General features: G+C 45.7%; 1 protein-coding gene across 1 annotated transcript in view; it reads left to right on the top strand.

Annotated features, from left to right (window-relative positions):
- The first annotated feature begins 10770 nt into the window (after nucleotides 1-10770).
- The window catches only part of LOC309567450 (uncharacterized protein), a 133256-nt gene continuing 129994 nt past the window's right edge, over nucleotides 10771-14032 (top strand). The window contains 1 exon segment of the mRNA XM_082272839.1: nucleotides 10771-12449. Coding sequence (XP_082128965.1) covers nucleotides 10868-12449 — 1582 coding nt within the window. The 5' untranslated portion in view covers nucleotides 10771-10867.

Here is a 14032-nt window from a genome sequence, read left to right on the forward strand (position 1 = left end):
GCATACAAATTGCATACAAATTCTAAAGTGTTTAGGTTTGACCTCCTATTATACTGAACAAAATTATAAACGCTACACTTGTTTTTGCCCCCATTTTTCATGAGCTGAACTCAAAGATCTAAGAAAACCGGGATTCATCCGTGAAGAGAACACCTCTCCAAAGTGCCAAGCGCCATCGAATGGGAGAATTTGCCCACTCAAGCCAGTTACGACGACAAACTGCAGTCAGGTGGAGACCCCGATGAGGACGACGAGCATTCAGATGAGCTTTCCTGACAGTTTGTGCAGAAATTCTTTGGTTATGCAAATCGATTGTTGCAGCAGCTGTCCGGGTGGCTGGTCTCAGACGATCTTGGAAGTGAAGATGCTGGATGTGGAGGTCCTGGGCTGGTGTGGTTACACGTGGTCTGCGGTTGTGAGGCCGGTTGGAAGTACTGCCAAATTCTCGGAAACGCCTTTGAAGAGATGGCTTATGGTAGAGAAATGAACATTCAATTCACAGGCAACAGCTCTGGTGGACATTCCTGCAGTCAGCATGCCAATTGCATGTCTAATCATCATCTTGATATGCCACACCTGTGAGGTGGATGGATTATCTCGGCAAAGGAGAAGTGATCACTAACACAGATTTACACAAATTTGTGAACAATATTGGAGAGAAATAGGCCTTTTGTGTACATAGAAAAAGTCTTAGATCTTTGAGTTCAGCTCATGAAAAATGGGGGCAAAAGCAAAAGTGTTGCGTTTTATAATTTTGTTCAGTGAATAGGGTTTTGGTAAATCTAAAAAAAAATTGTATAGTGTATGGCCAGCCTTAGACATCATGCCTGCTGTTACTTTTGTTGGTCAGGATTCAGAAACTATATGCACTTACCGACTGCCTGACTGGGAAAATACGTCATTTGTTTGACGCTAAATACCAGAGTATGGCTGGAGCTAGATGCCATAACTCCGGTATTTTCTTTTCCTTCAGGTGCCAGACTTTCCCAAAATGGTGATCACTTTTTAGAAGCAGCAGGAGGGGGGTGAGCCCCCCCCCCCTCCCTCCCGTCACTTCCCAGTGGTTCCCGGGTTTATGTTACTGATCGCTGAGTCCGGGAATCAATTCGGCTCATGCTGTGGCTTGCCATAGAGATGAGCAAGATGGCCGCCGCTCATCTCTATGCCCTTGAAGGACCGATGTTCTATCAGAATATCGCTACCTATCAGATTCTGCATCCGGAAGTGATGTTCGGATGAGAACAACTTACTGCGCATGCGCCGTGCGTTCCAACATGGCCGCTATGCGTTCCAATAGGTTTCCTAATGTGAAAGAACACGAAGCAGCGGCGGACATCTTCTTACATCTACAAAAGTCTTGTAAGCATGCCTTTTTTTTTCTGAAAGCAAAAGATAACATTTTTGTGATCTTTTTCTTTTAAGGGTAGAGGAGAGATTTGGGGTCCCAGACCCCAGATCTCTCCGTAAAGAGGATATGTCATGCTGAATTGTTATTGCAATGGATGTTTACATAGCAATAACAGTGATTTAAAAAAACCTGTTTTTAAAGGGACAGTGTAAAAATGAAAAAAATGTAATAAAATAAGTTTATATATATATATATATATATATATTTTTTTTTTTTTAAAGCACCCCTTTTTCTGCGTGCTCCTGTGCAGTAGTGAACGCATGTGTAAATGATGTTCGCACCACACATGTGAGGTATCGCCGCAACATTCTCAGCAAGAGCACTTATTCAAGCACTAGAGCTCCTCTTTCATTCTAAACTAGTAACCTGTAGACCTTTTTAAAGCATTGCCTATGGAGATTTTTTATGTATTGTAGTTTGTTGCCATTTCTCGAGCGTGCGCAGTTTTAAAGGATGACATGTTAGGTATCTATTTACTTGACGTAACATCATCTTTTATATCATACAAAAAAATTGAGGTATGTATTATGTTTTGATTTTTTTTTTTTTTTAATATATTAAAATGTATTTTTCTCCAAAAAATTGCATTTGAAAAGCTGTTCTGCAAAAACCAAGTGGCATAAAGAATTGTAACCTGAAACCCCAGATGATGCCTGCTACGCCAGATGATGCCTGCTACCCCAGATGATGCCTGCTACGCCAAATGATGCCTGCTACGCCAGATGATGCCTGCTACCCCAGATGATGCCTGCTACGCCAGATGATGCCTGCTACCCCAGATGATGCCTGCTACGCCAGATGATGCCTGCTACCCCAGATGATGCCTGCTACCCCAGGTGATGCCTGCTACCTCAGATGATGCCTGCTACGCCAGATGATGCCTGCTACCCCAGATGATGCCTGCTACGCCAGATGATGCCTGCTACCCCAGATGATGCCTGCTACGCCAGATGATGCCTGCTACCCCAGATGATGCCTGCTACCCCAGGTGATGCCTGCTACCTCAGATGATGCCTGCTACGCCAGATGATGCCTGCTACCCCAGATGATGCCTGCTACGCCAGATGATGCCTGCTACCCCAGATGATGCCTGCTACGCCAGATGATGCCTGCTACCCCAGATGATGCCTGCTACCCCAGATGATGCCTGCTACGCCAGATGATGCCTGCTACCCCAGATGATGCCTGCTACGCCAGATGATGCCTGCTACCCCAGATGATGCCTGTTATGGGGAAACGCGTCGGGTAACACAGGAGCTGTGACGTCACTACATTGCTGATCTGCTGGTTGAATCCGTGGTCAGATCCTATGCTTTCATCGCTTGTTTTTGTCCTTTTTCTTGTAAGTGTAACATTTTTTAGTTCTTAATAAATACCAAGATATACTACACAATGAGCCTTTTTCTTCTCTTCGATGCATGAGCTTCACAACATTGCCTGAGTGAGGAATATAGCTGCGGCTCCGATTGCCACCTGACACCCGCGATCGCTCCCCGCAGAGAGAGAAGGGTCGGCTGTTGTAAACACAGCCGACTGTCCTTCTCCCTGAAATGATCATAGAGCTCATGTGATCCTTCTATGTAAGATCACATGTCTCTGTGGTCATCTCAGAAGCCACGCCCCCCCCCACAGTTAGAATCACTCCCCTAGGCTCACATTTAACCCTTTGATCACCCCTGGGTTAACCCCTTCCCTGCCAGCTTCATTATTACAGTAACAGTGCATATTTTTAGCACTGATTACTGTAGTAATGTCACTGGTCCCCCCAAAAGTGTCAAAAATGTCAGTTAGGTGTCCAATCTGTCCGCCACAATGTCGCAGTCCCGCAAAAAAATCGCAGATCGCCGCCATTACTAGTAAAAAAAAAACCAATGAAAATTACATAAATTTTTCCCGTAGTTAGTTGACGACATAACTTTTGCGCAAACCAATCAAAAAACGCTTATTGCGATTTTTTTTTACCAAAATATGTAGCAGAAAACAAATTGGCCTAAAATGTTAAAAAATATTGATTTTAATTTTTTTTTTTTGGGGAATGTTATATAGCAGAATGTGAAAAATATTGTTTTTTTTTTCAGAATTGTTGCTCTTTTTTTGCATATAGTGCAAAAAATAAAAATCGCACAGGTGATCAAATACCACCAAAAGAAAGCTCTGTTTGTGGGAAAAAAAGGACGTAAATTTAGTTTGTGTACAGCCTCGCACGACCGCGCAATTGTCCGTTAAAGTAACGCAGTGCCGAATCGCAAAATAGGGCCTGGTCATTAAGGGGGCAAATCCTTCCGGTCTTAAAGTGGTTATTTATTGCTCATTGCACTTTCTGTAAAGGAAATGTATCTGTTCATGCTGATGATTTTGTGTAGAAGTGAGTTGAAGTAGAAGTGTCATCCAAAAGTCATTGCAGAGGTGCCCACATTGGTAGGTAGGTAGGTACCTGGTATGGTAGGTAATATAGGGAGCCTGATGTCAGTTCACATCATCAGAAAAGGTTTTAATAAACAGATTTACTAATCCAGTAATGCGTTTCACTTTCTAAAGTCTAGGTGCACTACAAGTCAAGCATCGTCTGAGAAATGTGAACAATTGATTTGCCTTTAGTAAATCAACCCCATTGACTTTTATAACTCACTGCTTCCTTATCCCCACCTAAGCAGTCTCAGTGTTGTAGCAGAACTTTTTTGAAGAGTTTTATTGACTCTTTGAGTTTATATTGCAAGGAATGCCAATAATTGGACTTAAAGCTCTACAAGGATTTCTAGGAAAGCATTTAGACAACCAAAGGAGCAGAAAGTATTTGAATGGAATTGTCATTGTTGCCAGAGATTTAAAAGGTGAAAAGGTGATATTTAAGACTTAATACCAAGGTTGGGGCCTACAAACCCGTCTCCCTTCCAGTCTCCAATGACTTTACAAACCAATACCAAGGAGGAACCACTGTTAATATACAGAAAAATACACTATATTGTCAAAAGTATTGGAACGCCTGCCTTTACACATGAACTTTAATAGCATCCCGGTCTTGGTTCGTAGGGTTCAATATTGAGTTGGCCCACCCTTTGCAGCTATAACAGCTTCAACTCTTCTGGGAAGGCTGTCCACAAGGTTTAGGAGTGTGTCTATGGGATTGTTTGACCATTCTTACAGAAGCGCATTTGTGAGGTCAAGCACTGATGTTGGACGAGAAGGCCTGGCTCACAGTCTCCGCTCTAATTCATCCCAAAGGTGTTCTATCGGGTTGAGGTCAGGACTCTGTGCAGGCAAGTCAAGTTCCTCCACCCCAAGATCACTCATTCATGTCTTTATGGACCTTGCTTTGTGCACGGCCTGGTGCGCATTTATGTTGGAACAGGAAGGGACCATCCCCAAACTGTTCCCACAAGTTGGGAGCATGAAATTGTCCAAAACGTCTTGGTATGCTGACGCGTTAAGAGTTCCCTTCACTGGAACTAAGGGGCCAAACCCAACCCTTGAAAAACAACCTCCCGCCATAATCCCCCCCCCCCCCAACAAATGATTTGAACCAGTGCACAAAGTAAGGTCCATAAAGACATAGAAGAGCGAGTTTGGAGTGGAGGAACTTGACTGGCCTACACAGTCCAGTTCTGACCTCAACCTGACAGAACACCTTTGGGATGAATTCGTGCGGAGGCTGCGAGCCAGGTCCTCTCGTCTAACATCAGTTCCTGACCTCACAATTGCACTTCTGGTAGAATGGTCAAACATTTCCATAGACACACTCCTAAACCTTGTGGACAGCCTTCCCAGAAGAGTTGAAGCGGTTATAGCTGGAAAGGGTGGGCCAACTCAATATTGAACCCTACAGACTTAAGCCTCATACACATGCGTCGAAAATCGGCAGGGAATTTTCGTCCGACGACCGATCTGCCGATTTTCGGCTTGTTAGTATGATGCTTCCGACAACCGACTCCGACTTTTCGGCCGAAAAAAATCTGGTGTGCAGGCTATAAAATTTTTGTCCACCCTCCATAAAACGTCCGATTTTCGTGCAGTCAGTACAGATTTCGACAGGGAAAAATCTAATGAGCAAGACTGGGCATGCTCAGAGAAGAAAGAACACAAAGAAAGCAAACCAACACATGACATCACTTCTGAAGTAGAATTTTGTCGGGCGAGAAAATTGGTGTGCAGTCTAGGCACATTCCAACCAACAAAACACCACTCTGGACAAAAGACGGACAATCGGTCGGCCGATAATCATTGCGTGTGTACTAGGCTTAAGACTGGGATGCCATTAAAGTTCATGTGCCTGTAAAGGCAGGCATCCCAATACTTTTGTACAAAAATTGGCCTTTTTGAGGGGACATAGTTTGTGATGGTTTTTGTTCTGTTGTGTTTATTATGTACAATATACTTGCTTTATGAGTATCACACATGAGCCATCCATTGTAGTTTATTAACTGTGGTTCCTCCTTGGTATTTGTAATATTTAAAACCTCTAATAACAAAAATATGTCAGTGTTTAGTGCAGTGCAAAACCCTCCATTGGGGTGATTGCATGTAAAACACACCACATCGACCGCACTGCAATAATAGAGATAGATGTGAGTGTAGCCTTAATACAGGGAATACAGTCCTCCTGGCTGACGTCAGCGGCCCCTTCCTCTGCAGTGCTCGGAGTGGGGCTGACATTAGCGGGGATCTTGGCCCTTCCCTCAGCAATGCTCAGAGCGGGGAAGAAGAGCTCCGGTGGCTCACGTGAGCACCCAGCGGTGCTGTAAATTACGTATTTTCGACAATAAAGGACATTACATAGTCTTTTTAAAAAATGGATTACATATTTTTACAATGACTTTAACCAAGGTTTATTTTTGGGATTAAAGATGTCATAATGATGACTCCTGGGCTGACAGGGGGAGAGGGGGAGAAAAGACAGGCGACAAAGATAAGACATCCCCTGAAAATAAGCCCTAGTGTGTTTTTTTTTAATGCAGCCAAAATAATATAGGACCCGGTCTTATTTTCAGGGAAACACGGAACAATTGTTTACACTTCATACATGAAAGCCAAATACATGATAGCATCAAAACTCCTTTCCTTTTTTTTTTCTGTGCATTCTGAACATTATGAGTAGGGGATGCTTTGAAAACAGATATAACGTAGTACTGCAATTTATTTACGAAAATGAGTCAAAATTCTTGAAAAGCAATAATCCTTTAAGCTAGCCATACACTCATTCATACAAAAGTTCTCCATACATTTGATGACTTAATGAAAGTTGTCCAAAAGTACTTCACAATTTACTTTGCTTTTAACATTCAATTTTGCAACGAATGGACTTTTCCAGAATTAAATCCACAAACACTGTTATAAAATCGTTGGTTCGAGAAACATTTTGACTGCATTTGGAGATGAATGCCAATTTTACCCCACTAATGATTAGAAAATTGAACAAATGTTCTTTAATCAAAAAATGTCTACCTAAATTCTATTAGTGTATGGCAAACATTATTAATAGCTTGCACAAATAAATACTATAATCATGAGCATATTTAAAAAAAACAAGAACAGCTGTGTTACTGGTTTAAGATATGCACAATAATTAAAGTGGTTGTAAACTTCAAACATGAAAAATTAACAAAGCATAGCCTTCTATAGTGTGTACTTTAGAGGCGTAACTAGAATCTTCAGTGCCCTGGTGCAAGAAACCATGAAGGGCCCCCATGACCCAGGTGTACAGGGGTGAGGCATGTGCCCCCTGGAGCATGGCGTTGGAATGAGTTGCAGTAGTGGGGGTAGTGATGGGGGGATGAAATGGGATCAGTGGCAGCGGTGGTGGGATGGGATGGGATGAGTGGCAGCAGTGATGGGATGAGTGGCAGTGGTGGTGGGATGGGATGAGTGGCAGCGGTGGTGAGATGGGATCTGTGGCAGCTGGGGTGGGATGGGATGAGTAGCAGTGTTGCAGTGGTGAAGGGGGTGGGATGAGTGGCAGTGGTGGTGAAGGGGGTGGGATGAGTGGCAGTGGTGGTGGTGAGGGGGGTGATCAGTGGCAGCAGTGGTGGCGGGGGGGGGGGCAGTGTCAGCGGTAGTGAGAGGGGGGTGGGATCAGTTCGCAGTGGTGGTGATTCTGAAGGGAGTGGGATCAGTGGCAGTGATGGTGAAGGGGGTGGGATTAGTGGTGAAGGGAGTGGGATCAGTGGCAGAAGTGGCAGTGAGGGGGGGTGGGATCAGTGGCAGCGGTGGTGTTGGTGACAGGGGTGGGATCAGTGGCAGAGATGGTGATAAAGGGAGTGGGATCAGCGGCAGCGGTGATGGTGAGGGATCAGTGGCAGAAGTGGTTGTGGGATTAGCGGCAGTGGTGGGGGTGGTGAGGGGGGTGATTAGTGACTGCGGTGGTGAAGGGGGTGGGATCAGTGGCAACGGTGGTGGTGGGGGTGAGGGAGTTGATCAGTGGCAGCGGTGGTGGTGGTCACGGAGGTGGGATCAGTGGCAGCGGTGTTGATGAAGGGAGTGGGATCAGTGGCAGCGGTGGTGGTGGGGGGGGGGTGGGATCAGTGGGAGCGGTGGTGGTGGTGAGGGGGGTGATCAGTGACAGCGGTGGTGGTGGTGACTGGGGTGGGATCAGTGGCAGCGGTGGTGACCGGGGTGGGATCAGTGGCAGCAGTGGTGGAGGTGAGGAGGGTTGGTATTAGTGTCAGCGGTGGTGGTGGGATTAGTGTCAGCGGTGGTGGTGAGGGGGGTGATTAGTGTCAGCGGTGGTGGTGCTGAAGGGGGTGGGATCAGTGACAGCAGTGGTGGGGAAGAAGGGTGGGATAAGTGGCAGCGGTGGTTGTGGTGAGGGGGGTGGCAGCAGTGGCAGTGAGGGTGGGGGATTAGTGGCAGTGGTGGTGGTGGTGTTGGGGTGTGATCAGTGGCAGCGGTGGTGGTAAAGGGAGTGAGATCATTGGCAGCAGTGGTGGTGGTGAGGGGGGTGATTAGTGGTAGCGGTGGTGAAGGGGGTGGGATCAGTGGCAAAGGTGGTGGTGGTGAGGGAGGTGATCAGTGGCAGTGGTAGTGGTGGTGGTGAGGGAGGTGATCAGTGGCAGCGGTGGTGGTGGTCACGGAGGTGGGATCAGTGGCAGCGGTGTTGATGAAGGGAGTGGGATCAGTGGCAGCGGTGGTGGTGGGGGGGGGTGGTATCAGTGGCAGCGGTGATGGTGGTGAGGGGGTGATAAGTGGCAGCGGTGGGGAAGGGGGTGGGATCAGTGGGAGCGGTGGTGGTGGTGAGGGGGGTGATCAGTGACAGCGGTGGTGGTGGTGACTGGGGTGGGATCAGTGGCAGCGGTGGTGACCGAGGTGGGATCAGTGGCAGCAGTGGTGGAGGTGAGGGGGGTTGGTATTAGTGTCAGCGGTGGTGGTGGGATTAGTGTCAGCGGTGGTGGTGAGGGGGGTGATTAGTGTCAGGGGTGGTGGTGCTGAAGGGGGTGGGATCAGTGACAGCAGTGGTGGTGAAGGGGGTAGGATCAGTGACAGCGGTGGTGGTGTGGGAGGGTCGGATAAGTGGCAGTGGTTGTTGTGGTGAGGGGGGGTGGCAGTGAGGGGGGGGGGTTAGTGGCAGTGGTTGTGACGGGGGTGGGATCAGTGGCAGCGGTGGTGGTAAAAGGAGTGGGATCAGTGGCAGCGGTGATGATGAGGGGGGTGGGATCAGTGGCAGCGGTGGTGGTGGTGGAATTATTGGCAGCGGTGGTGGTGGTGAGGGGGGTGATTAGTGGCAGCGGTGGTGGTGGTGACAGAGGTGGGATCAGTGGCAGCGGTGTTGGTGAAGTTAGTGGGATCAGTGGCAGAGGTGGTAGTGAGGGGGGGTAAGATCAGTGGCAGCAGTGGTGGTGAGGGGGGTGATAAATGGCAGCGGTGGTGAAGGGGATGGGATCAGTGGCAGCGGTGGTAGTGGTGAGGGGGGTGATCAGTGGCAGCGGTGGTGGTGGTGACCGGGGTGGGATCAGTGGCAGCGGTGGTGACCGGGGTGGGATCAGTGGCAGCGGTGGTGGTGGTGAGGGGGGTTGGGATTAGTGTCAGCGGTGGTGGTGGGATTAGTGTCAGCGGTGGTGGTGGTGAAGGAGGTGGGATCAGTGACAGCGGTGGTTGTGGTGAGGGGGGGTGGCAGCAGTGGCAGTGAGGGGGGGATTAGTGGCAATGGTGGTGCCACCCCCCCCCCCCTACCACCACCACAGATCTCATCTCTATCCCCCATCACCTCTGTTGTAGAGGTGAGGGGAGATTAGATATGTGGGGGAGGGGGGGGGGGGTGTGATCAGTAAGAGGCAGAGGTGGTGGAGGATGGAAGTTTTTCACTTACTTGGTCAACAATGCTATTCCCGCTCAGTGTTCATGTGCCTCCAGGGATGCCTGTGTCTCCTTGCAGAGGGGAGAGCTCCTCCCCCTTTCACTCTATTGGTGTCAGCTGATCAGCTTATTCTCTATCAGTGCTCACCTCCACTTCTGTACATAGATTGGTTTCTCTCTCTCATTGTAGAGGATAGGCGGGGCGGTCCTGGCTGCAGTGATATGGTGATCAGCCTCCCCGCACGCCAGATGCGTGGGAGGGCGACAGTAGCACAGCCAGAACAGGTGGGCCCCTCATGGTGGGAAAACAGGATGGGCCCCCCTTCAGTGGCCGAACTCCAGGGCCCAGTCGCAAGTGCGACTGCTGCGATCCTTGTAGTTCCGCCACTTGCTGTACTTACTTCAGTCCTTACTTCAGCACCAAGTGTCATTTCTCTGCTGTCTCCTACTACTGTCTGCATAAGTCAACATCAGACAATCTCACATGCCAGCCCTCTCCAGCACACAGTAGATAGTTGACAGCCTTGACTGTCCAAGTTTCCCTACAACAATTTGTATAGGGGGGTGTAAATTTCCTCCACTCAGATTACACTGAGCTCTGCACAATGTGTGTGTCATATTTGTGCCCCCTGCCTCCCGGAGCTGAGAAAAAGCCTTTGATCTGTGTGTTTTGGAAGGCTATAGAGAAACAGGTACAACTTATGTAATTCTAACACCATAAATTGTTATAGAAAAATGGTACAAATCATTTAGCAGTGAAAGATGGTGTTCTAACAAATTCAAATTTTTCCATTTGAAAATCATACTTATTTACTTGTTAAAGGATTATAATATTCACAAAACAACAAAGGCATTGTACAACATTCGTGCAGTTTACTACAAACATGTAATTGCCTCTAAAAATGTGGAATTTGAGAGGAGGAAAAAACAGGATATAGTAATGATGTATGAGAGGTTCTCAAGGGGTCTCAGTTAAAAAAAAATTTCAATATAATTCACATGATCTCCTTGCCTATTCCATGCAATTCCTTCCCCCCTCCCATTTCATCAGTTTTCCAGGTTTCTCGTATCCAGCAAGTTTAAAAGGCTGGGAATGAGTTAGTAAAATTCTTTCTGTGCCGAGTCAAGTCTGGAAGTTCACAATTCTGCACTGGAGCTGGTTTACTACGACTAAACATGAATGTGAAAGTTGTTACGGCATTTTTGATTCTTGCCATTCTAACAATTTTAGCTTTGCTGCTGGTCATCTTGTTTGATCCAAAACCAAAATCCTGCAGTTCGACAAATGAAAAAGTTTCTCTCCTAAAGCACCATGACAAGAGTCTGGTCTTTGCGGATCTCACACCTGAAGAATATGATGAAGTGGTAAGCTATTTAAAGAAAACTCTCCAAGAAAATCTGGTGGACATCTCCGAGGCTGAACCTGCTTCCAATTGCATATATTCAGTGGAGCTTATACCACCAACAAAACAAGATGCCTTACTGTATTTGGATAAGGGGGGACCCAAACCCAGAAGAGAAGCATTGGTGATAGTTTATTTTGGAAGCCATCAGGAACCAGAAATTAAAGAATATGCAGTGGGACCCCTTCCAAAACCAAAGGACATTAGGGATATTACTGCCAAAAAATTCAAAGGCAAACTACCTTATCATCGTAGACCTGTAATTGGCAATGAGTACCTTCAGATAAGAAGCCATTTACATACCAAGGAGTTTACCAAAGCAAAACGTTTCCTCAAAGAAGTTTTTGGCCATAATGAGTCTGATAATGAATATTTCACTGCTTTGACCAGTGCTCCAAGAGGATTACAATCTGGAGACCGAAGCACTTGGTTTTCTATTTTCTATAACACACGGGGCAGTGGCTATTTCCTACACCCAATTGGCTTAGAAGTACTGCTAAACCACAAACACCTTGATGTTAAGAAGTGGACAGTGGATAAAGTCTTTTATAATGGTCAGTATTTTGACACCCTTTCTGAATTAGAGGAGCAATATAAAAGAGGGAGTTTAAAGACAGTTAAGATGCAAAAGCCACATCTCAAAGATGACATAGGTTCAATGAAGCCTCAAAAACTTGCAAAATCTGATATACCCATGCAATATGAACCACAAAGTGCCCGCTACAGTGTCAAAAATAATCAGGTGTTATTCCAACACTGGAGTTTCGCATTTGGGGTTAATGTAAACACAGGACTCAGACTATATGATATTAAATTCAAGGGTGACAGAATTGTCTATGAGCTTGGCGTCCAAGAAGCAATTAGTATTTATGGTTCCAATGCCCCAACTGGGATGTCAACAAGGTATATGGATGGACACTTTGGCATTGGACGATCTGTCTACCAACTGGTTCGTGGCGTTGACTGTCCTTATTTTGCTACTTTTATAGATACCCATTACTTGCTTGATTCAGATTCAACAGTCCTAAACAAAGGGTCGATCTGTGTCTTTGAGCTCAATTCTGGCATTCCTCTGAGACGTCACTTCTCAAGTCTAGGTTCTTCTTTTTATGGTGGTTTGGTCAACACTGTTCTTGTCATAAGAACTATTGCCACACTGGGCAACTATGACTATGTGTTTGATTATATCTTCTATCAAAATGGGGCTATAGAGTCAAAAGTTCACGCAACAGGATATATAAGCACATCGTTCTTTATGGAAAGCGGTGTGGAACATGGACACAGAGTGGGGCCGCATACGCTCGGAACTATTCACACACATTTTATCAATTACAAGGTTGACTTGGATGTTGGAGGTAAGCATGCATCAGTACAAATGATAATTTAAGTGGTAGAAGCATATATTTGAGTTGAGGATAATGTTTTAAAGCTGTAATTTAAAAACAATCCATTTGCAAATTCTTAGGAACGTATGTAGGAGAAGGAGGGGGGTGTAAAATTGTGCAATGCAAGCACATTTTATGGTGATGATGTTTGGGTTTATAAATTATATTCAGTAAGAAAATAATCAGAAATCAAATTGGGATGTAGTCCTGTTACTATTACATTCAGTCAGCAGCTAAAGTTTTTCTTATAAAGTTATGAGTCATTATATAAAGACCTAGAGATATACACAGACCTCCCTGCATAATTGGTTTTAGAGTCCCAAGTGACTTGTAAATTGTTTATGTATTTAGCAAGTACAAGGACCATGCTGACTTGTGATAGGAGAGGTAATGGGATAAGTAGGAAAAATGTAACCCCTAAAATATCTCATAACTTGGCAGTAAAGTATTTCTCTGTAATAATAATTATTGCTAATCATCAGCAGAGCAAGTAATAGTTGGTAGCTATTGGATAAACCAGCAGGGCAAATGCATTTAGCAGCCTACACAAATATGAATATATATATATATATATATATATATATATATATATATATATATATATATATTATATTGCCAAAAGTATTTGGACACATGCCTTTACACGCACATGAACTTTAATGGCATCCCAGTCTTACGCCTCGTACACACGCATCGATAGTTGGCCGTGAATTTTCGGCCAACGTCCGATCGGCCGATTTTCGGCTTGTTAATATGATGCTTCCGACAACCGACTCTGACTTTTCGGGCCGAACAAAATCTGGTGTGCATGCTATAAAATTTTTGTTGGCCGTCAACAGAACGGCCCATTTTTCGTCAGTCAGTACAGATTTCGGCAGACAAAAATCTGATGAGCAAGACTGGGCATGCTCAGAGAAGAAAAAACACACGGAAAGTAAACCAGAACATGACATCACTTCTGAAGTTGGATTTTGTTGACCGATAAAATTTGTGTGCAGTCTAGAGCACATTTCAACCAACACAACAACACTGGACAAAAGATGGCCGATCGGTTGGCCGATAATCGTTGCGTGTGTACGAGGCATTAGTCCGTAGGGTTCAATATTGAGTTGGTCCACCCTTTGCAGCTATAACAGCTTCAACTCTTCTGGGAAGGCTGTCCACAAGGTGTAGGAGTGTGTCTATGGGAATGTTTGACCATTCTTCCAGAAGCTAATTTGTGAGGTCAGGCACTGATGTTAGACAAGAAGGCCTGGCTCGCAGTCTCAACTCTAAATCATCCCAAAGGTGTTCTGTCGGGTTGAGGTCAGGACTCTGTGCAGGCTAGTCAAGTTCCTCCACCCCAAACTCGCTCGCCCATCTCTTTATGGACCTTGCTTTGTGCACTGGGGCGCAGTCAATTTGGAACAGGAAGGAGCCATCCCCAAACTGTTCCCACAAAGTTGGGAGCATGAAATTGTCCAAAATGTCTCGGTTACCTGAGCTTGAACCCCCAAAAGTTGCATGAAAGTCGTGCCTGAATGTTATACATAGCAACAGTTGTCCATTATCAC

Source organism: Pelophylax lessonae (assembly GCF_965119305.1).
Source record: "Pelophylax lessonae genome assembly, chromosome: 11".
Classification (NCBI taxonomy): Eukaryota; Metazoa; Chordata; class Amphibia; order Anura; family Ranidae; genus Pelophylax; species Pelophylax lessonae.